The sequence below is a fragment of the Mustela nigripes genome, chromosome 14, assembly GCF_022355385.1.
Source record: "Mustela nigripes isolate SB6536 chromosome 14, MUSNIG.SB6536, whole genome shotgun sequence".
NCBI lineage: Eukaryota > Metazoa > Chordata > Mammalia > Carnivora > Mustelidae > Mustela > Mustela nigripes.
In genome coordinates, this window is record NC_081570.1 from 106,557,811 (window position 1) to 106,581,663 (window position 23,853).

General features: G+C 42.7%; 1 protein-coding gene and 1 non-coding gene across 7 annotated transcripts in view; both read left to right on the forward strand.

Moving 5' to 3' along the window:
- Positions 1-630: 630 nt before the first annotated feature.
- The window catches only part of TUFT1 (tuftelin 1), a 46,907-nt gene continuing 23,684 nt past the window's right edge, over positions 631-23,853 (forward strand). For all 6 annotated transcript variants that reach the window (XM_059376154.1, XM_059376156.1, XM_059376155.1 and 3 more), the window contains exon 1: positions 631-786. In XM_059376154.1, coding sequence (XP_059232137.1) covers positions 727-786 — 60 coding nt within the window. In that variant the 5' untranslated portion in view covers positions 631-726. The remainder of the gene's footprint in view (positions 787-23,853) is intronic.
- LOC132002333 (U6 spliceosomal RNA) lies at positions 3,778-3,882 on the forward strand. The gene has a single exon (XR_009399829.1). It is a non-coding gene; the product is annotated as a U6 spliceosomal RNA (small nuclear RNA).

The window sequence follows — 23,853 nt, forward strand, 5'->3', positions numbered from 1 at the left end:
CTCTCTCTCTCTGCCTACTTGTGATTTCTCTCTGTCAAATAAATAAATAAAATCTTAAAAAAAAAAAAAAATACAAAATCCATTTAAGGCAACGTGTCCCGCCTCTCCCAACCATATAAGGGCAGCTTTGGTATAATAGTTTCTACAAAACAAACCCCACCCAGATCCAAGCTGGCTTTGACTTTGGCCTGGGCTTCCTGCCAGGGCAGGGCACCTGCCAGACTGGCTTAGGCCAGTCTGAGTGAGTTGGCTTCTGGTGCCTGCATTTCTACCATGCTCAGTTCCACAAAGGTGGCCTACATAGGGAGAGGAGAGCGTATGGAAGCTTTTTTCCAACTCCTCCTCTAAGGGGAAGGTAGGGTGATTCTCTTCCACCAATACTGACCTTGGAGTTGAAAAGGGAACAACAGCAAGATTAACGAAGAATGTTTGAGATGCAACAACACACACCAGACAAAATTTGGGTTAAGCAGCCTCAGCCTCCGAGCCCCACCTTTAGGTAAATCTGAGCTAGCGCAGATGGACGTGTCCTGCTGGTTCTCGGTCACGCCCATCCTGCTCTTTCGCTCACATTGGCGAACGGAATCTTTGGGGCGTGTTTAATCGGCAGTCACCGCCCCAAGACGCGCCTATAACAAGGGGGCGGTTCCGCACGCGCCTGCTTAGTAGGCGCCGGCCGGCTGGGCGGAGGTTAGTCCTCCGCGCTGCGACCCCCGCGGAAATAAGATGAATGGGACACAGAACTGGTGTACCTTGGTGGACGTGCACCCGGAGGGCCAGGCCGCGGTAAGAGAGAGTGGCCCACCGTCCCGCCCGGTATTCTCGGTTTCCCGTTCGGTCCCTCCCATGCCCCGCGCGGAGTTCGCTGACATCACCTGGGGCCGGCTTGGGGCCGGCTCGGTGCCGTGGGCTCCTCGCCGCACTTCTCTTTCTCTTTTTCTACCGCCGCGTGGCTGGCAGTGGGGTTCTTGGGGAGTCGCGGCAGGAAGGCTGTTCCGGGACTCGGGCGTCCCTGCCCTCTGGAAGGACACCCCGTCTCCTGCCCGGGACCCCCGCGAATATCCGGGGCGCGCTACTCAGGCGTCCTGTGGGCAGTAGATTGCGTCGTGGGATAAACGAGCTCCTGGAACGGGGTCTTTGCGCTCTTTGTACTTTGAGTACCCGACGGGGAGAGATTAGCCTTTTCTGTTGTTCCTGGTGTTCTCAGAGGCCCTTCAGATAATTTAATGGTGCTCTGGGTGATCGGTAAGAAGACTGGGTAGAGAGTCAAATCCCAGGGCTTGGACCAAAGGGTGGGGCGGTAGGACTCTAGGTACGCCGACATTGGCCAGGAAATCCGCCTTTCGCTGGGAGGGATAGGGCTGTCTGCTTGAGGGACACCTCTCTGCTCGGATTTCTCCTTCCCCTTGCAGTCCTCCTGCCTCCCCTTCCCCCATCGGCCAGCCGGTAGTTTCCTGGGACGGTTTCTTCGCTTCGTTTCCGGGTCCAGCTACCAAGCCCTGGGCAAGTGGATGAAGGAGATGCCAGAACCTAGGCTGGAAAGGGAAGGAAGTGACCCACGCGAGAGCTTCCGGACGAAGTGAGGTTGGGGGAGGTAGGGGCGTTCTCCAGCGCTAATACATCTGCTGCTTCCCTCACTCCCTGGCTCCCTGTCCTTGTTCTCCCCACCGCAGGTGACCGACCATATGATTTTTTCTCTCCAGAGGCAAAGGAAGGTAACTTGTGTCTGAATGTTTCTAGGCTTTGCTGGGGAACTTGACCCAGAAAGGGTGTGTACTGTTTTATGGATTTTCAAGCTGTTGTGGATGAGAGTGAAATGGGAGTCAGGATGATGGGGCGTTTGTATCCCTCCATTTCCCCTTCCTCCACTCTGTATCTGATTCTCTTTCTGGGTTCCAGTCTCAGCATGTTCCCTGGGGGAGCTAAGCCAGCTGCACCTGGATTATGGCTCTTCAAAATAACTCGTAGAATAGTTTCTCATTTCAAGTTTAGGGTACAGATAATCACTTAATTTGTTCACAGTCCCTTCTCCATTTCTGTCCGGTCTGTGAGTCTTTCTGCCCACATTACAGGTCTTGTTACTGCCCAACCCTCCACTCCCCCAGCAGTGCAACTTTGAAGATAATAAAGAAATCCATCCTCTATTATGTCAGCCCTAAGACCTACTATGTGCTCTTACTCACTGTCTTGGAATGGTTGAGGCAGGGAAAAGGGTATGAGGAAAATCAAGGAGAGGGGTGTTGGGCTTCTTTTTGTTTACTGTAAAAAAGAGATCCGGAAAGATCTTAAGACCAGTGTATTGGTACTGTTGAGAATGATTTGACACACTCTTCTGTCCCTTGATATTTTGTTGCTTGCCTCATGAGGGAGAAAGAGTCTGTAGAATAGTGAGCAAGGAATTCAGTCAGTATACAGCCATGGATTAGTTTAAACCTAATTAGAGATCTCTAGAACAAGGGGAAATAGAAATTCCTTTTATTCCTTCTTCATAGGCTAGACTTTAGAGGTATTTTACTTCAAAGCTGTGAATGAAATAAGCATTGCTGGAATCTGTTCTTGGAGACATTCCTGAGCAGTTCAGGAGCAGGGAGGAAATGAAAAACAATCAATCAGTCAGGAGATAGGATCTGTCCCTGGATTCCTCTCTCCTCTGAGCCAGCCTGAAGATAGACTTTATGGCTCTAGACAGTCCCCAAGAAGCTGTAGAATATTCACACCATCGAATGAGTGCTCAGTGCATGCTCAAAGTGAGTGAATGGATATGTAGATGAACAGATGTTCCTCCTTGGTGTCAGGGGTATAGACAATTTAACCCGCTTCTGCATCCTAGTGGGAGTGAGGATTCTGGGACTCTGTTGGTGTTTCCCTACCAGGCAGGCTGAGTGCCTTGGTGCATCACACTTGGATGTGGAAATACAGCTAATACCTCTCTGGTTTATTTTTATTGTTAGAGGCAGATGCAGCAGGTAGGGTGAGCCAATGTTTTTCATACAGCAGATCATGACTACAGTGGGTCTGAAGTCAACTTAGTGGGTTCGAGCCCTAGTATTAGAAAAGAAATGGATTCTGATTACATGGCATTCTGGACTAGGCAAAACTGGGGGGACAACGAAGAGATCAATGGCTGCCAGGAGTTTTGAGGGTAGAGGGGAAAGAAATAGAGCGCAGAGGATTTTTTTCCGCTAACCCACAAAATGTACATTATTTACTTTACTTGAGTGAACTCTAAGGGGATCCAGGGGCTTTGGGTGATTAAGATGTGTCAGTGTAGGTTCATTCTTGGTAACAAATGTGCCATTCTGGTGAGTGAGATAGGTAAGGGAGGAAGCTCTGCCTGTTTGGGGGTAGGGAGTATAAGAGGAATCTCTGTACCTTCCTATAGATTTTGTTGTAAATATAAAACTGCTCTAAACAAAATAAAGTCTTCAAAACAAAAGAAATAGAATTAGCACTATCAGAGTGTTAGGGTGGACATTTTAGCAAAGATGTGGTTTCAGTTCTATGTATACATAGTATAAGTGTGTGTGCCTGTGTGTGCTTATTAGATCTTGAGGTAAATCTTTTAGGTCAGAGGAGTCTGCAAGCTACTGTAGTAAGTTATACTGACAGATGGACGCACAAAGTAACCTCAAACATTTTTATTAGACATTCCATTAAGTTCCTTTGGTTATAAGCAGCATAGAGGGACTCTAGCTAACTTAAGCAGAAGAGGAATTTATTAGAACGAAATGGCCAATCAGAATTTAAGGGAAAGCTTAAAAAGTGTGGACCAAGGCTGTTTGCATTGGCAACACATGGACTAAAACTGAATGGATACGGAGAAGATTGGCTTGGCCCCTGTGCCAGGGTGACATTCAAAGTTGTGAAGCCTTCCCTGTTTTTCAGTACTGCTATAATAGCAGTGTGTGGTGACAGATGGTAGTTACACTTTTGGTGAGCATAGCATAACCACAGAGTTGTCAAGGCATTAAGTGGTACTCCTGAGACTAATGGAACATTGTGTCAGCTGTACTTGGAGGGTCTTGGATCTGGCTAAGTGGAAGGGACTAATGAAGGGTTTCTACATCTGTGTGAATTGGTTCCCAGTGTTTTTGTCATTCTGTCCAAGATTCTAAGGAGAGGGTTTCATGGGCCCCTCGCCCCCCGTGGCCAGGGCAATACGGTGTTCCCTGATGGACAGGCTCACCAGATTCTCCTGTAAAGGAGGGAGAGTGTGCAAAGCAAAACCCAAGTGCTATTACTGGTAGAGGAAGATGGAAGCTGTGTGGGAAAAGCAACAGAAGTTTACTATGTTAGACTTCAGTTTGAATGATCTGTTTCTTTTTCTTTAAAAAAAAAATTTTTTTTTTTTTTTTTATTAAGTAGGCTCCACGTTGGCTACAACGTGGGCTTGAACTCGTTGACCCTGAGATCAAGAGTTGCATGTTCCACCTGCTGAGCCAGCCAGGCACAGGCACTCCTCCTTTCCTTCCTTCCTTAGATTTTATTTATTTATTTATTGAGAGAGAGAGAGCGCGCGAGAGAGAGCATGAGTGAGTGGAGGCAGAGGTAAAGGGAGAGAGAATCTCAAGCAGACTCCATGCTTAGTGCAGAGCCCAACATGGGGCTCAATCCCAGGACCCTGCGAGCATAACCTGAGCTGAAGTCAGATACTTAATTGACTGAGCCACGCAGGTGCCCCTCTCTCTTTTTCCCTTCCTTCCTTCCTACCTTCCTTCCTTCCTTCCTTTCTCTCTTTCTTTCTTAAAGATTTTCTTTATATGAGAGAGAGAGAGAGCACTCGAGGCTGAGCAAGCTGGGAGGGCAGAGGGAGAAGCTGGCTCCGTGGTGAGCTTGGGGCCCAACGTGGAGCTCCATCCCAAGAGCCTGAGATCATGACCTGAGCCGAAGTCAGACACTTAACCAACTCAGCCACCCAGGTGCCCCTCTTTTTTAATTATAAATCATTTTTTAATCAAATATATGTGCATGATTTTTAAAAGACTAATATTATCAAAAGACTTTCTAAGAGAAAGTAACAAGAAGTTTCCTGCCCCAATCCCTGCCCCATGGGAGAGACCACTTTCAGCTTTTGGCACTTTTGTCAGGTGTTACCCCCGTGTTTCTAAATAATATGCTTAGAGTGATACTTCTTGACTTAATCAGTTTCAGACAACTATTGACTTCCTGCTGTAGGAATTACAGGAAAGTTTATACTCCCACCCCTTCCATACTCTATTTCCCTTCTCCCATCCTCCCAGTGTATTTACATCACTATTTTGGGCTAAACTCTGATTTCTGTTAATAGCATTGTGGTTAAGAGCCTGGTCCTGAGCCTCTGACTCTACAGTGGGGTTGTAGTCAGGGCTTTGAAGTTGGCTTTGCCCAAGATCATTTCAGTAAATTACTTAATCTTTTCCATCTCAGTTTCCTCATCTGTAAAACAGGGATAATAATTGCACCCTTCTAAGGTTGTTGTGAGTATTAAATAAAATAATGTATGCGAAGGGGCGCCTGGGTGGCTCAGTGGGTTAAAGCCTCAGCCTTCAGCTCAGGTCGTGATCCCGGGGTCCTGGGATAGAGTCCTGGATCCGGTTCTCTGCTCAGCAGGGAGCCTGTTTCCCCCCCAACCCCCAGCCCCTGCCTGCCTCTCTGCCTATTTGTGATCTCTGTCAATAAATACATAAAATCTTTTAAAAAAAAATGTATGTGAAACATTAAGCCCCAGGCCTGGACCATGGTAAGTGCTCAGGTGCTAGCTGTTATTTTCTGTTTGCTCTGCCTACTGGCTTAGATGAGACTGTTTCAGCCTCTCGTGAGACACCTGCCCAAAGGGTGGAGTAAGAGTCTGGGAACTCTCTGGTCTGGTCAAGGTGTGCATCTTTTCATTATGTTCACATTTATGCTTCTCTGTTCCTTTCCCCTTACCTCTGCCAGTGGAGGGTCTCGAGGAGGAGAAGGGGTCCGTAGTCGGCCTAGAGTAACCTTTGCCATCACCAGCTCAACCAGGATGGGTCTTGGAAGAGTGATGGTCAGGAATCATATTTTGGTATCCTGCTCTAGGCCCCTTTTCTCTTCCTCCTTTTTCTGACTCATGGCCGAAGTAGCTGATGTCCCAGGATGCTCTGGACTCTTTGGTAAGCTGATTGCCTTTAAGTAATCTATCAACATTACCCTTCCTCAGAATATTTACACTTTACTCATCTCTAATTTTAAAGAAAGATTTTATTTATTTATTTGAGAGAGAAAAAGAGAGAATGAAAGAGAGAACATGAGAGGGAAAAGCAGACTCTCTAGTGAGCAGGTAGTCCGCAGGACTCCATCCTGGGACTCCAGGATCATGACCTGAGCTGAAGGCAGTTGCTTAACCAACTGGGCCACTCAGGTGCCTCTCTAATTTTTTTTGTCTTGATCAGTCTTGGCCAGAGAGTTTCTCTAAACAACACCTGGGTGGATTTGGAATTTTTTCATCAGCTACAGCCTGAACCTTTGTCTTTACCCTGGAATAGGTGTTATTCCTTTAGGATCTCAGAAGCTGAATTAGTTTAATATTAAGTCTTTCCTGAGTTCCATTCCTTTAAAATTTTGGTGGTTGGGGGGAGGTGGTGCCTAGGTGGCTCAGTCATTTAAGTGCCTGCCTTCCGCCCAGGTCATCATCCCTAGGTCCTGGGATTGAGCCCCACATTGGTAGGGAGCCTGCTTCTCCCTTTCCCTGCCCGTCCCTCACTCATGCTCTCTTTCGCAAATAAATAAAATCTTTTAAAAAAATTAAAAAAAAATTTAAAAAAGATTTTATTTATTTATTTGACAGTGAGAGAGAGACAGTGAATGCAGGAACATGAGCAGGGGGAGTGGGAGAGGGAAAGCAGGTCCCCTCCCCCTGCCCAGCAGGGAGCCCATTGTAGGGCTGCATCCCAGGACACTGGGATCTTGAGACCTGAGCCGAAGGCAGACGCTTACGGACTGAGCCACCCAGGTGCCCCCCAAATTTTTCTTAACTAAAGCTATGATTTATTGAAGGTTTACTCTGGGCCTAATTTTTCTGTAACTACTTTAATGAGCTATAATTCATAGACTGCACAAATAACCCATTTAAAATATATAATTCAGTGGCTTTTAGTGTCGTCACTGAGTTGTGTAGTCATCAACACAATCAATTGTAGAACATTTTGTCTAGCTATAAAGAAATTCTGATCCATTAGCAGTCACTCCCCATTTTCTCTTAACTGCTCCCTCCACCCCCAGCCCTAGGCAACTACTGATTTCTTTCTCTGTGATTTCCTGTTCTAGGTATTTTATGTAAATGTAATCATATAATATGTGATCCTTTGTGACTGGCTTCTTTTTTTTTTTTTTTTTTAAGATTTTTTATTTATTTATTTGTCAGAGAGAGAGCGAGCGAGAGCTAGCACAGGCAGACAGAGTGGCAGGCAGAGTCAGAGGGAGAAGCAGGCTCCCTGCGGAGCAAGGAGCCCGATGTGGGACTCCATCCCTGGACGCTGGGATCATGACCTGAGCCGAAGGCAGCTGCTTAACCAACTGAGCCACCCAGGCGTCCCTTGTGACTGGCTTCTTTCATGATGTCCTTAAGGTTGATCCATGTTGTAACATGAATTGGGATTTCATTCTATTCTATTTTTTTTTTTAAGATTTTATTTGAATGAGAGAACGCAAGTGGAGGGGGAGGGGCAGGGGCAGAGGGAGAGGTATAAGCAGGCTATCTGCTGAGCAGGGAGTAGGACTGACTGACATGGGGTTTGTTCCCAAGACTCTGGTATCATGACCTGAGCTGAAGGCAGATGCTTAATCGACTGAGCCACCCAGATGCCCCTGTACATCATTCCTTTTTAAAGCTCAATGATATTTTATTGTGTGGATATATTATCACATATGCTCGTCAGGGATAAGTGTTCATGGACCTTTGGGTAGCTTCTGTTTTTCATCTATTATGAATAATGCTGCTGTGAACATCGACTTATATTTTAATCTCTTTAATTTCTTTTGGAGACACACACCTAGGAGTAGATTTTGAAAGAGGATTCATTGATACTTACTCCAAAGGAATGAATGAATTCAGAATGGTGAGAGCCCTGCCTCTGTGACATCTGGAGTAGGGAAGAAACTCCTGGGCAGAGGAACTTTTCAAGTTTGGTGACTGCCTGCCTGTTCCTTGCACTCAAAGCTCAGCCCATAAATTCCTTCTCATACCATTCCAGCTCCCCCATTCATTGCCAGATTCTTACTTTCTAGTGCACTACAGCTGATGTCTCCAAGCCTGCCAGGGATTTGAGAAATCCTGAGCTCTGCCAGAGGATCTGGGATTAGGAGGCTTACCCAATCACCTGGCATTTGGCACCAGCATTGGCCATATTTTTCTGGGGTGGGGGAATGGAGTGTTCACTTAGATGGTTTCGGTTCCAGACACATGTGCTCAGAGCAGGTGAGGCGAGCTTCCCTGCCTGCCTGTAATTATGGTACATGCCTCCTTGGGTCACAATGCAGTCTTGTGAAATCCTTTTTTGTTTCTTAGGCGTGGGGAGGTTTAGTTAGGGGAATAGGTATGAACCAGGGAACTTAGTGGCCTAGATTTAAGCCTGGCCAGCAGGGGCAGGAAGAGGAGAAAAAAATACAGGGTCTGATGGAGATGGGTAGATGAAGGAAGAAAAAGGAAAGGATCTTCTAGGGTCTGGGGCCACAAAAGCAAAAAATGACAAAATGACAAGAGGGAGGAGGGGGCACTGCCCCTCCATCCCAGGCTGGCTGGGTACCTGGCAGGTTTCCTGGAGAGTGGCTAGCTCAGCAAAAGGGTGTCTCCTTCACATTCAAGAGCATTCAGGAGCCCCCCTCGTCCTTGTACGCGTTCACTATTAGGCCTCTTCTACCCTGGCGGATGCCTGGTGATGAGAAAGGCTGCCCCATTTAGAGTGCCACCCCAAATCCTTTTTCTCATTTCACCTCCCATTCACCCCGGTCAGCCCTCTGCATAGTGCTTGTCCAGCCCATGCCTCTGGGCAGGTAGCCAGACAAAAAGCAGACACCTGTTTTGTTGGCTAATCTGTGGGGAGGAGAGGAATAATTCTTTGTGTCATACTTAACAAAGGGCCATCTCTGGCCTAGAGAGGCCAGAACGAAGGCTGTCCAAAACCTGAGAGTGGGGTGGCAGCCAGGAGAGGGTAAGCCCCAACCACCTCATCTGGCCTTGTGCTGGCCTCTTGGGAGCCAGTGTTTCAAGGGGCTGGCTATTCCCATTTCTCAGAAGGGGAGACTTGAGGTGGCTGTCGCAGCTGCTTGAGAGACCACGTACGTTTTGGGCAGGAGAGGGGATAGGACTGAGGGACAGAGTGATTAGAGGAATGAGTTACAGAGTGAAGAATTAAGGATGCTGGTTTCCAGCTCAGGGACTGTCTCTACTGCCCTTACCTCCTAGAAAGAGCCTCGACTCTCACCTGCTGCCCATGCTCACGGTCCCCTTAGCAGCCTGGGGAGTGCGAGCCAGGGAAACATAATTTCCCATAGATCTGTCCCCTATCACGTGAGCCCAGGGTGTGAGAACCACTGGGGCCTCCCTCTTTATCTCCCTATCGTTTGTCCACAGCGTCTTGATCTCTAACCCCTCAGCTATGTGTTTATTCCCTCCCCACTCTCAGGAGTGATTCACAGCTGGAGATTTGTTTGAACAGAAGCAAGAGGCTGCCTGTAATTTGGAGGTGGCTGGGCTTCTCCCCAAGAATGTTTATGAGGTTAGAGGCTGCTTACCTTGTGATTAGCTGCTACTTTTTCCCTAGAGAAGGTTCTACTTCTTATCTTGCCTTTCAGGGAGTCTCCAGTGGGACTTCCCTGCTAGACATTTTGGGGTATTCCTAAAGGTCCCTGGAACCTTCTCCTAGCCCTGAGATGAGTCCTGCTCCAGAAAATAGCTAATGGCACCAAGCAGAGATGGGCCTGGGTTTCCCTCCTTCGCTCTGGGCTGGAGTGTAGGTTGAGGTTCATGGCCTTGCAGACTGGATTCTCTGGTTCTGGAGGCTGAGGTGGCAGAGAACCCTAGATTTGTTCACAGGCTTCGTTTAGACAATTTGGCTCACCCACCCGCCTCCCTGTGTCTTCCTAGAGCTCCTTGAGAAAGTAATGCTGTCTCGCCTTTGTGAAGTGATTTATGGTTTGCCAAGCACTTTCACACTATCCTACCATCTCTACCTGTCCTGCCTTAAATGTAGGCAAGGCACTATTATCACTACCATTTTGCAGATAGAAAACAGGCCCTTAGAGATAAACTGATTGCTCAAGTGTTAATAGGTGTCAGTTTGACTCAGACCCCACCTCCAGCTCTGGCACTTTTTCTTGCCTTCTCTTAATTTATGTGTTTCACTAGACCAGTGCCGTACACATTTTCTGTTCCTCAAGTTTAAAACACTGTAGAAGCATTGACTGAAAGTCCCTTTACTCCTTTGTCCTCCTCTTGTTTAATGTGTATACATTCAGTGCCTTTCTCATTGCTTACGTTCTAGAAATGCCGTGTGGCATGGTGGCTGGGAACACAGACTCTAGAGCTATAGGACCTGGGTTTGAATCCTGGCTCTGACCTTTGCTAGTTATATGGCCTGGGGCAAGATACTTAATGTCTGGGCTTTGATTTTCTCCTCTATAAAATAAGCATGTTAATAATAACATTTGCCATATAATATTATTATGAGTATTAAATGAGTTAATATATTTAAAGCACTTAGCGCAGAGCCCAGTAGGGCTCAGCACATAGTATTTGTTATATATAGGAATTGGCAATGACTATGAACATATATGTGTGTGTATATATATATGTACTTAAATAAATAGGAAGTCATTTTTTTTTATGACTTAGTGCCTTGCTTTTTTCCTGCTTTATCTTGGAGATCATTTTCTGTTAAATAAATAAAAGTTTATTTACCAGCAGTGTAATATGCCACAGTGTGGATGATACCATACCCGCACCTACTGGAAGGTAGTTCTGCTGTTCCCAGTTTGTAACTATTGTAAACAGTACTGCTGTCAACAGTTTTATACATGTATCTTTGGTATTTTCATAGCGCATCTTACTAAAAGTAGAATTACTGGGTCAAAAAGTTTATGAAATATGCAAATGCTTTTTATTAATATTGCCAAATTAACTTCCCAAGATCCTTGTATGAACTTAAACTCTAACAATACATGAGACCAATCCTGGACTTTATCGGTATCTTTATTATTTTTTTAAAAAGATCTTATTTATTTATTTTGTGAGAGAGAGCATGAGCAGAGAGGAGGGAGAGAGTGAGAGGGAAAAGCAGGCTCCCCGCTGAGCAGGGAGCTCGATGAGGAGCTAAATCCCAGGACCCCAGGATCGTGACCTGAGCTGAAGGGAGACACTTAACCAACTGAGCCAGCCAGGTGCCCCAGTATCTTTAATATTTGCCAATTTGTTGGTCTACAAATGCTATTTCTGCAGGATTTACATGAGGAAAAGTCCATTGCTTTACTGAGAGCCAGAAAGAAGGCTTGAGTATATGGGAAGTTTTAAAGCAAAGCAATAAAATGGACAGCTGTGCACTGAACACCCAGCTTAAGAAATAGAACATTACCAATCTTCCTGAAGCCCCTGGGGTCCTCCTTCCTAGTTCATAATGCTCTGCTTCCTCCACAGAAGTGATCACTGTCTCGAATTTTGTGTTTATTTCTTTGTTCTTTATTATACTTATCCTACTTAGACGAGTGCTATAGTGCTTGGTTTGGCACGTTTTGAACTTTATATTCATGATATTCTCTATATTCTCTAACTTGTATTTTTTTTTAATTAGTTAATTAATTTAAATATTGTCTACACCAAATGTGGGGCTTAAAGTCATGACCCTGAGATTGAGACTCTCTTGGTCTTCTCAATTGAGCTAGCCAGGTGCCCCTTCTATAGCCTGCTTTTAAACTTACTACTGCTAATTTGGAGATTCATTCATGTTGATGCATGAAGCTGTAATTCAGTTATGTTCACAGATGAATACTAGTTCACTGTACTAGTAGACCAGACTTTATTCATCCATTTTGTTGTCAGCCGATCATCTGGGCTATTGCCCAGATGCTGCTGTGAACATACATTTGCTTGTTTCCTTTTTACACTTTTTTTTAATTTTAATTTTTTATTTATTTAAAAAATACTTTATTTATTTGACACAGAGGGAGACAGAGTGAGAGAGGGATCACAAGCAGGAGGAGTGGGGGAGGGAGAAGCAGCCTTCCCACTGAGCTGGGAGCCCAATGTGGGGCTTGATCCCAGGACCCTGGGATCATGACCTGAGCCGAAGGCAGACACTTGACAACTGAGCCACCCAGGCACCCACTCTTCTTTTTTAAAATTTAAATATTTATTTATTTATTTTAGAGAGAGGGAAAGAGAGGGGAGAGAGCATGAGCAGGAGGCGCAGAGGAAGAGGGAAAGATAATCTCAAGCAAACTCTGTGCTGAGCACAGGGCCTGATGCAGGACTTACTCTCACAGTCCCTAGATCATGACCTGAGTGGAAACCAAGAGACAGACACTTAACTGACTGTACCACCTAGGCACCTCTCCTCTTTACTACTGCTGCTACTACTACTATACTATTACTATTTGTTGTTGTTGTTGTTCTTTTTTTAAAAAAAAAGATTTATTTATTTATTTGAGAGTGGGAGAAAGAGAGCTTGAGTGGGAGGGGCAGAAGGAGAGGGAGAGAGATTCCCAAGCAGACTCCAAGGGCTGAGTGTGGAGCCTGACAAGAGGCTTCATCTCAGAACCCTGAGATCACCCGAGAAACCCAGCATTAGAGGCTTACCTGACCGCACCACCCAGGCACCCCTACACTTCTTAAATTTACAATTTAATGAAATTCTCCCCAAGATGATAAGTCCTTATTTTTTTATAGCATTTCCCTAATTACTGGTGAGATTGAGCATCTTTCATATATTTTTAACTTTTACATGAAAATTTTTTCCAATAATAAATTTTATTTAACCCAATATATGCAAATATTATCATTCCAAGTGATCAGTATAAAAAGAAATTGTTCAATTTTTTTGTACTATGTCTTTGTACAGAGAGCATCTCTATTTGGACTGGCCACATTCCAAGTGGTCGATAGCCACATGTGGCTAATGGCTACCACATTGGACAACATAGTTTTTGATAGTGAATGACTTGACTTAACCGACCCAACTCCCTATATTCAGACCAGACCTGTCCTTTATCTATCAATCCATATGACCCTTCTGTTTACCAACTGATTTATTTATACGTTAAACTTTAAATTTTATTATACCATTATTTTTAATTGAATTATAATTGACACACAATGCGACATTACTTTTAAGTGTACAACAGAGTAATTCAACAAGTCTATATGTTATGCTGTGCTCACAAGTGTAGCTACCTTCTTTCTCCATGCAGAGTATCTTTTCATTAGTCTATTAGCTACTTATATTTCTTTTCTTTTTTTTTTTTTTAAGATTTTATTTATTTATTTGAGAGAGAGACAGTGAGAGAGCATGAGCGAGGAGAAGGTCAGAGGGAGAAGCAGACTCCCCATGGAGCTAGGAGCCCAATGCGGGACTCGATCCCGGGACTCCGGGATCATGACCTGAGCCGAAGGCAGTCGTCCAACCAACTGAGCCACCCAGGCGTCCCACTACTTATATTTCTTCTTAGAGTTACCTTTCTTAGACTTTGCTCATTATTTTTGTTTCCCCTCTTTTTGTGTTTGCTTTTTCCAGTGTTTCCTATTGCTTCACTACACTGAGAAGTTTGTTTCTCAAAAGAGAGGGAATTGGGGAGATCCTCCATCTCATCATCTGGAATTGATGCAATGTGTACTTTTTGAGAACCTACTTAGGTCAGACACTGTGCTAAATAAGCTTATGACTTTACTGGGGGAGATGCATAAATAAGTATTTATAAGGGGGATCATTGTTACAGTGTACAATATGTATGCATTGAATGCAGAAAGCAGGCTCTGACTGGGGAGTGCTGGGGCCGAGATCCATGGAGCAGGGATGCCTGAGCTGAGAATTCTCCAAAGAGGAAAGGGAGGGGAAGGGACCCAGAAAGAGAAAGCAACATGTGCATTCATGGGGAGGTGAGACACATAATGCATTGCAGGACTCATCAACTGTAAGAGATTTGGGTTTGGTTGCCTTCCTACTATTAGATCGGGTAAGTTTGGGATAGAGTGTAGGGTACAAGTAGGGTAGTGGGAGGAGTCAAGACATTATGTGGTATAGACAGTGATAAGCCTAATTCTGAGGGGATTTTAATGCCATGGGGAATTTTAATTTTTTTTTTGAATTTTAATTTTTTTAGGAGATTTTATTTAACAATGACCTACATACAGAAAAGTGCATGTACCATAAACGTACAGTCAGTTAATTTCACAAACTGGACATATTTTCCGACCCAGCATCTAGAGGAAGAAACAAATCATTAGCACCACAGAAACCCCTGCCTCTAGTCATTATCCCCTTCTAGTCAGTACCTTCCCCCATCTTCCACAAGTAACCACTATCGTGACTTTTAAAGTATATATTAGTTTTGCTTGTTTTTATACTTTTTATGTAAGTGGAATTGTATAGTATACTTCTGTGTCAGAATTCTTTTACTTGGGGAGCCTGGGTGACTCAGTTGTTAAGCGTCTGCCTTCAGCTTAGGTCGTGGGCTCAGGTTCCTGGGATCATCCCATATCGGGCTCCCTGCTCAGCAGGGAGCCTGCTTCTCCCTTTTTCTGCTGCTCCCCCTGGTTGTGCTCACACTGTCTTTGTCTCCGACGAATAAATAAAATTTTCAAAAATGGGGTTTTAGGGGCACCTGGCTTAGTCGGAAGAGCATGTGACTGTTGATCCCAGGGTTGGGGGGTGTAGAGATTACTTTAAAATAAAATGTTAAGCAGCCCCTGGGTAGTAGAGTTGGTTAAGTGTCTAACTCTTGGTTTCAGCTCAGGTCATGACTGATCCCCGTGTCAGGCTCTCTGCTCAGCATGGGGTCTGCTTGAGATTCTCTTCTCTCCCTGCTCTCTCGCTCTCTCTCAAATAAATAAAATCTTTAAAAAGTAAAGTAAAATCTTTAGGTGGTGCCTGGGGGATGCAGTCAGTTAAGGGGCTGACTCTTGGTTTTTGACTCAGGTTGTGATCTCGGGGTTGTGAGAAGGAGCCCCATGTTGGATTCTGTGCTCAACACAGAGTCTGCTTAATACTCTCTCTGTCCCTCCCCCACGTTCTTGTTCTTTCTAAAAATACACAAGTCTGGAAAAAATAAAATCTTTAAAAAAAGAAGAAAAATAAATAAAAATAAAGAGGCATCTGGGTAGCTCAGTCAGTTAATCGTCTACTTTCAGTTCAGGTCATGATCTCTAGGTCCTGGGATTGAGTCCTGCATTGAGTTTCCTGCTTAGCAGGGAGTCTGCTTCTCTCTCTCTCTCAAATAAATGAAGTCTTAAAATTTTTTTTTGGTTTTATGTATGTATGTATGTATGTATTTAAATAATCTGTACATCAAACTTTCGACCCTGAGATTAAGAGTCACATGTTCTTCCAATTTAGCCAGCCAGGTGCCCCTATCCTTTATATTCTGGAACATTTGGATAAATTCTAATTTTTGGCTATTAGGAGAAATGCTACTGTGAACAATCTAGTATCATTTTTTATGGGTAGAATTTTTGTGTTTTTTAAAATATTTTATTTATTTATTTGACAGAGAGAGATCACAAGTAGACAGAGAGGCAGGCAGAGAGAGAGAGAGGGAAGCAGGCTCCCTGCTGAGCAGAGAGCCCGATGCGGGACTCGATCCCAGGACCCTGAGACCATGACCTGAGCCGAAGGCAGCGGCTTAACCCACTGAGCCACCCAGGCGTCCTGAATTTTTGTGTTTTTAGGCGGAACATAGGTATACATTTCTGTTGAGTAGATAAATGGGATTAGAATTACTATGTTACAGGGTTTGCAAATGTTCATCTTTGGTAGATGTTTCCAAGGAGATTATGGTTATGAGCAGTCTCACCATCAGTATAGGAGAGTTCTGATTGTTCCATAGCCCCCAACGCTTGTTTTTTTGTTTTCATTTGTAGTCATTCTGATGGGTATTTTGTAGTATTGTCTTTCGGTTAGTGTCTAGCTCTTTGATGATGATGACTAATGAAACTGAACCCTTTTTAGATGTTTATTGACCATTTGGATAACCTCTTACGTGATGTATCTTTTGAAGTCTTTTGCCCATTTTTCTGTTGGGCACCTGTTTTCTCTCCCTTTCTTTCCCTCCTTGCCCTTTCTCTCTTTCTTTAAATATACTTCTTATTCTGGAATATTAAGTTTTTAGGAAAGTTGTAAAGATATTACAGAGATTCTCATACAGTCTTTGCTCAGTTTCCTCCAGTGTTTTTTTTTTTAAAGATTTTATTTATTTGTCAGAGAGAGGGAAAGAGAGCGAGCACAGGCAGACAGAATGGCAGGCAGAGGCAGAGGGAGAAGCAGGCTCCCTGCCGAGCAAGGAGCCCGATGTGGGACTCGATCCCAGGACGCTGGGATCATGACCTGAGCCGAAGGCAGCTGCTTATCCAACTGAGCCACCCAGGCGTCCCCCTCCAGTGTTAACACCTTACATAACCATGGTGCCTTTATCATAATTAAGAAAATTAATGTTGATACAACATTGTTGTATCATTGTATGTATACATTGTAACATGAAATGTTATATATGTAACATATGTAACGTAATGTTATATATGTATACATGTAACATTGTAATGTTGATACAACAAAGTACAGGCTTTATTTGGACTTTGCTGGTTTTTCCACTAATATACTTTTTCTGATCCAGATCAAGTCCAGGATGCCATGTTGTATTTAGTTGTTTTTTTTTTAAAGATTTTATTTATTTATTTGACAGACAGAGATCACAAGTAGGCAGAGAGGCAGGCAGAGAGAGAGAGAGGGAAGCAGGCTTCCTGCGGAGCAGAGAGCCCAATGCAGGGCTCGATCCCAGGACCCTGAGATCATGACCCGAGCCGAAGGCAGCAGCCCAAACCACTGAGCCACCCAGGCGCCCCTAGTCGTTTTGTTTTATAGGAATTCTTAATATATTCTGAATATTCTTTGCCAGATTAATACAGAGTGATTACCTTCTCTGTGGATTATCATGAGTTCTAAACTTTAATACAGTCCAACTTATCAAATTTTTTTTATAGGGAAGATTTTTTTTTTTCTTTTTACATTTAACTCTACAATCCAGGGACGCCTGGGTGGCTCAGTTGGGTAAGTGGCTGTCTTCAGCTCAGGTCATGATCCTGGGGTCCTGGGATTGAGTCCTGCATCAGGCTTCCTGCCCAGCAGGGAGCCTCCTTCTCCCTCTGCATGCCATTTCCCCTGCTTGTGCTTGCCCTCTCTTTCTCTGACAAATAAATAAATACAGTCTTTAAAATAAATAAATAAATAAGCAATCCGCCTGAAATTGATATTTGTGATATGGTGTGAGGTAGAAGTTAATATACATCTTTTTCCAATGAGACACTTTTACTTTAGCTTGTAAGCATATACTGCGGCAGGTATTTTGAAGAGGAGCATTACATCAAATTTTGAGGAACTGAAACTTTTGCTGATCTGCGTGTTTTAATCACTGTGTTTTCACTTAAGCATCATACTGTCCATCTTACCAACTAATAAGGGGGAGAATAAATCAATACACACAACAAATGAAAGCCAGTGTCAGTGTTTGAGCACAAGTCCAACTGTTCCAAAGGTGATTCTTTTTCTGCAAAGAAGAGAGAAAGCCAACTGGGCTTGAGGGGTAATGGACCAGGCAATAAATTTGGTGATGATCTAGGTACTGTTGTGTATCATCTCGTTCTGTCAAAAGAAAACATATTTTCTGAAATAAATAAATATGTTAGAAATAAAAAGAACTTGACAGTAATCTACAAAAGTGGGGGCAAGGGAAGGAGTTTAGTTTGAATACCTAAGTTTATTTGGTTTAATCTATTCAGTGGCATACTAGTGGCCACTAAAAGCCAATTTTGAAGAATATTGAGTATGATGGACATTAACGATGAAATATGAAAGGGAAAAAGCAAGTATATAACTTTGTACAGTAGTATGTTTTTTAAAAATTGTATAGAAAAATTATAAGGAATATGCTAACATTTTAATAGTGACTATTTTGAGGTAGTAGGATTATAAGTACTTATTTTCTTCATTATAGTCTTCAATTTTTGTTCCTGAAAGTATTAATTAAATTTTTATTAGATAATTGTAGATTCACATGCAGCTATAAGCAATAATAGAGATTCCCCATCCCATCTTGCAAAACTGCAGCATGCCATCACAACCAGAATGTACTTCATGCAGTCAAGATACAGCATATGTCCATCACCACAAAGACACTTCATGTTGAAACTCACGCATACTTCCTTTTCACCCATCTTCTCTTTACCTCCTGGCAACTACTAGTCAGTTCTTCATTTCTATAATTTTTTCATTTCAATAACCTTAAATGAATGGAATCATACAGTATGTAACCTTTTGGGATTGGCTTCTTTCCCTTGCATAATTCTCTGGGAATTTATGTATGCATCAATAGGGATGTGTACAACAATAGAAAACAAACAATAATTTGTTCCCTTTTCTTGTTGAGTAGTAAGTAGTCCATGATATAGATAACCACAGTTTGTTGTCTGCATTGAAGGGTACCTGGTTTGTTTCTAGTTTTGTAGTATTACAGACAAAACTGCTATAAACACTAGCGTACCTGTTTTAGTGTTAATGTAAATCTTCATTTCTCCTGGATAGATGTCCAGGAGTACAACTGCTAGGTCATATGGTATTTGTATGGTTTAAAAAAAAATTTTTTTTTAAGATTTTATTTATTTATTTGACAGATGGAGATTGCAAGTAGGCAGAGAGGCAGGCAGAGAGAGAGGAGGAAGCAGGCTCCCCATGGAGCAGAGAGCCCAATGTGGGCCTCTATCCCAGAACCCTGGGATCATGGCCTGAGCCGAAGGCAGAGACTTTATACCCACTGAGCCACCAGGCGCCCCGGTATTTGTATGGTTTTTAAAGAGACTGCCAACCTTTTTGTTCTGCCCCAAAGTGGCTGTCACTTTAAATTCCCATCTGCAGTGTGTGAGGGATCCAATTTCTCCACATTATTCTCCACAGTATTTGGTGGTGTCACTGTTTTTTGTTTTGGCCATTCTGATAGGTGGTGTAGAATGGTATCTCACTGTGGTTTTGATTTGTATCACCTCAGTGACAGTGAACATCTTTTTATGTGCTTATTCACATCTATATATCTTCTAAAGTGAAATGTATTTTCGTGTCTTTTAGCCATATTCTAACAAAATAATAAGAAACAGAACTTTATGTTCATGAGAGATACTGGTCCGTAATGTTTGTTTTTCTTTCTTTTTAATTTTTTCTCTATTATTTTTTTTTAAAGATTTTATTTATTTATTTGAGAGAGAGAGAGCATGAGAGGGGAGGGGGCCAGAGGGAGAAGCAGACTCCATGCTGAGCAGGAAGCTGGATGCGAGACCCGATCCTGGGACTCCAGGATTATAACCTGAACTGAAGGCAGTTGCCTAACCAGCTGAGCCACCCAGGCGCCCCTACTTTCCTTTCTTTTAAGAAAAATTGTCTTTGATCTTTTCTGTGTTAAATTTTATTCGTTTCTTCTCTTATCTTTATTATTTCCTTCCTCCTGCCTGTTTTGGGTTTAATTTGTTGTTCTTTATCTAAAAGTGAGAAGTCTACATTGTTGATTTGAGATTTTTTTCTTTTCTAATATATGCATTTATTTATTTTTTAGAGTAATCTATATGGCCAGTGTAGGGCTCAGACTTATGACCTTGACCGATCAAGAGTTGCGTGCTCAGTGCACCTGGGTGCCTCAGTCAATTGAGCATTCAACTCTTGATTTCCACCTGAGTCATGATCTCTTGGTAGTGAGATCAAGTCCATCGTGGGACTCCTGCTCAGCAGGAAGTCTGTTTGAGATTATTTCCCTCTGCCCCTCCCCCTACTCCTGTGCTCTCTTCTCTCTCTCTCTCTCTCTCTAAAATAAATAAATAAATCTTTAAATAAAAGGAGAGAGAAAGTTTCACGCTCTACTGATTGATCCAGCTAGGTGCCCCTTTTATGTATGCTTTTAGTGTTAGGAATTTCCCTCTCAGACTGCTTTACTTATTTTTTTTAAAGATTATTTATTTATTTATGAAAGAGAGAACAGCGTGAGTGTGAGGGGCTGAGAGAGAGGGAGAAGTAGATTCCCCACTGAGTAGGGAGCCCAATGCGGGGCTCAATCCCAGGCCCCTGGGATTATGACCCAAGCCAAAGGCAGATGCTTAATTGACCGAGCAACAGAACTGCTTTAGATATGTCCCACAAAGTTTGACATTTTGTGTTTTCATTTTTCTTAAGTTCAGTGATTTTTAAAATTTCTCTTGAGATTTCCTTTTTTTTTACATTAGTAAGTATGTACCCTTTTTTTACATTAGTAAGTATGTACTGTCTTTTTAAATTTTTATTTATTTATTTTTTAAAAAGATTTTATTTATTTATTTGACACACAGAGAGAGATCCCAAGTAGGCAGAGAGGCAGGCAGAGAGAGAGAGGGGGAAGCAGGCTCCCCGCCGAGCAGAGGCCGATGCGGGACTCAATTCCAGGACCCTGAGATCACGACCTGAGCTGAAGGCAGAGGCTTAACCCATTGAGCCACCCAGGTGCCCTATTTTTATTTTATTTATTTGAGAGTGAGAGAGTGAGTGAACACAAGTGGGGGGAGGAACAAAGGAAGAGGGAGAGAAAGAAGAAGCAGACTGCCTGTTGATTGTGTCCCTGGATATAGGGGTCAGTCCCAGGACCCCAAGATAATAACCTGAGCTGAAGTCAGACACTCAACCACTCTTAAATGAGTGGTCTCCACTCAAGTGCCCTTGAGACTTCCTTTTTGACCAAAGAATTATTTAGGAGTATGTTGTTTAGTTTCCCAGTATTTAAAATTTTTATTTTCTCTTTCTGTTACTTCTAGTTTGATTTCATTGTGGTCAGATAACATGCTCTTTATTATTTCAGTTCTTTCAAGTTTGTTGGTTTGTTTTATGGCCAAATTATTGTATATCTTACTGTATGTTCTATAGGTACATACAAAGAATGTGTTACTCTGCTACTGAGGGGAGTGTTCCATAACTGTTGACTAAATGGTGTTGGTTGGTGATGTTGAACTCTTATATGTCTTTGCTCATTTTGGCCTAGTTCTATTAATTGCTCAGAGATGCATTTTGAAGTCTCCAACTATAATTGTGGGTTTGTGTGTTTTTCCTTTTAGTTCTTTGGTTTTTTTCTTCACATATTTTTCAGCTTTGTTGTTTGATGCTTATCCATTTGGGATTGCTATGTTTTCTTTGTGTATTGACTCTTTTACATTATATGACCCTCTCTGTCTCTGATAATTCTCTTTGCTCTGACATTTACTATATCTGATATTGATATAGACACTCTTGCTTTCCTTTGATTAGTGTTTGCATGATATATCTATTCCCATCCTTTTGCTTTTAACTTGCCTATATGTTTATGTTTAAATGCTTTTTTTTAGACAGCATGTATTGATTCATGTTTTTTAATCAACTCTGCCAATCTTTTTTAATTGGTGTATATAGACCACTTACATTTAATGTAATTATTGCCATGGTAATTCTGCCATTTTATTTTTGTTTTTCATTCTCTATTTTTCATTTATCTGTTTTATTTTCCCTGCCTTCCTGTGCGTTACTTGACAGCTTTTTAGGATTCCATTTTGATTCATTTGTTGTTTTTGATATTAATCTTTTTGTATAGACTTTTTAATGATTGCTCAAGGTATTACTCTTATATAATAATTTATATAATAAAACTTTTCACAGTATACCAGTGTGCCGTTTTACCAGTTGAGTGAAGTATAGAAACCTTACCTTCCTTTACCTTCTCCCATTCATAATATAATTAATTTAAATATTATCTCTATTTCTTTCTAAAAAAGAAAAAATTTCTGGTTTTTTTTCTTTTTTTTTTTTTTAAAGATTTTATTTATTTAGAGAGAGAAAGAGATTGGAGAAGGGACAGAGGGAGAGGGAGATGGAGGATCTCAAGTAGATTCTCCACTGAGTGTGGAGCTTGAGTGGGGCTCGATCTCCCAACCCTGAGACGGTGACCTAAGCTGACATCAAGAGTTGGAAGCTCAGCCAGCTGAGTCACTGAGGTGGCCTCTCCTCTGAGTACATTTAGAACTGAATCAGTGTCATAATTTTATCTTCAACCATGAAATGTATTTTAGAAAGCCCAAGAGAAGAGGGAAAACCTATTGTATTTAACAGTGTTTTTGCTATCAATGTTGTTTTTATCTTCCTGATGTTCCAAACTTCCTTTTGTACTGTTTCCTGTATGTTTGAAGACCTTCTACAACTGTTCTTTTTTGTTTGTTTGTTTGGGGAGAGAGAAGGGGAGGGAGAGCTCTGGAGGCAGGGAAGGGCAGAGGGGAGAGGGACAGAATCCTAAGCAGACTCTGTGCTGAGTGCAGAGTCTTTCATAGGATGCCGAACCCACATAGGGCTGGATCCCAGAACCCCAGATCATGGCCTGAGCCAAAATGAAGAGTCAGCTGCTTAACTGACTGAGCCACACGGATGTCCCACTTTTTTTTTTTTTTTTAAGATTTTATCTATTTGTTTATTTATTTATTCATTCCAGAGAGAGAGCATGAGAGTGGTGGTGGAGAGGGGAGCAGAAGGAGAGGACAAGCAGACTTCATGCTGAGAGCACAGAGCCCAATGTGGGACTTGATTTCACGATCCCGAGATCATGACCTGAGCCAAAATCATGAGTCAGACACTTAACTGACTGAGCCACCAGACTTCTCTACAGCCATTCTTTTAGTGTAGCTAAAATATTGGTAAGAAATTCTCTCAGTTTTCCTTTACCTGAGAACATCTTGATTTCCCCCCTCATTCATGAAGATTTTTTGGTCATAGGATTGTTGATTAAGAGATTTTTTTCAGTCCTTGAAACTAGTGTGCCATTTTCTCCTGGCCTTCCTGGTTTCTGATGAAAAATCTGCTTTTTATTCAGGGTGTTTTCCCCTTATAAGTAAGGTATCTTTTTTTTTCTCTGACTTGAAAAGATTTTTTCTTTGCCTTTAGTTATCAGAAGTTTAATTATGATGTGTCTTGGCATGATTTGCGGGTCCATCCTGTTTGGAATTTGCTCAGCTCCCTGAATCTGTGGGTTTATATCTTATGTAAAATTCGGTAAGTTTTCAGCCATTATTTCTTTGAGTACTTTTGCAAGTTGCCTACTTCCTCCTGTCCACCTGGAATTCTGATAACATGTGTGGGTGAGGTAACTTTTCATAGGCTCCCTTCTAGCCTAGTTGTTTGTGCTCTTTCAGTTAGAATGCCTGGGTTCATACAATAAACCAGACTTGATGATCTTCACTAGCTAATAATGACCTCTTTATTTTGGCTGAGGGATGCCTCAGGTTTCCCCAAATGCCTCCAGGTATGGAGAGGATGTTATAGCCAAAGTGCCTGTCTGTGTCCTGGGGAAAAAGAGTTGACAGCCACTCTGGCTATTTTGAAATCATTTCCTCTTCTTTCTTGTGTAATGTTCTCTTGACCTAGATGTCATGGAGTACTCGTATGCATTCAGAAAATACTTCCCTGTGTAAAGGACTGGGGCAGACAGCAGCCCACAAGGAGTTAGCAGAAGGGGCAATTCCTCCTGAAACATGACTAACTGAGAGGCAGGTGCCATGGGAGGCCCTGTAATGCTGAGGGAGCTCGGGGAGGGGAAGGTATGTTTCCCACGGGAGGTAGGGAAGTGTCATGGAAG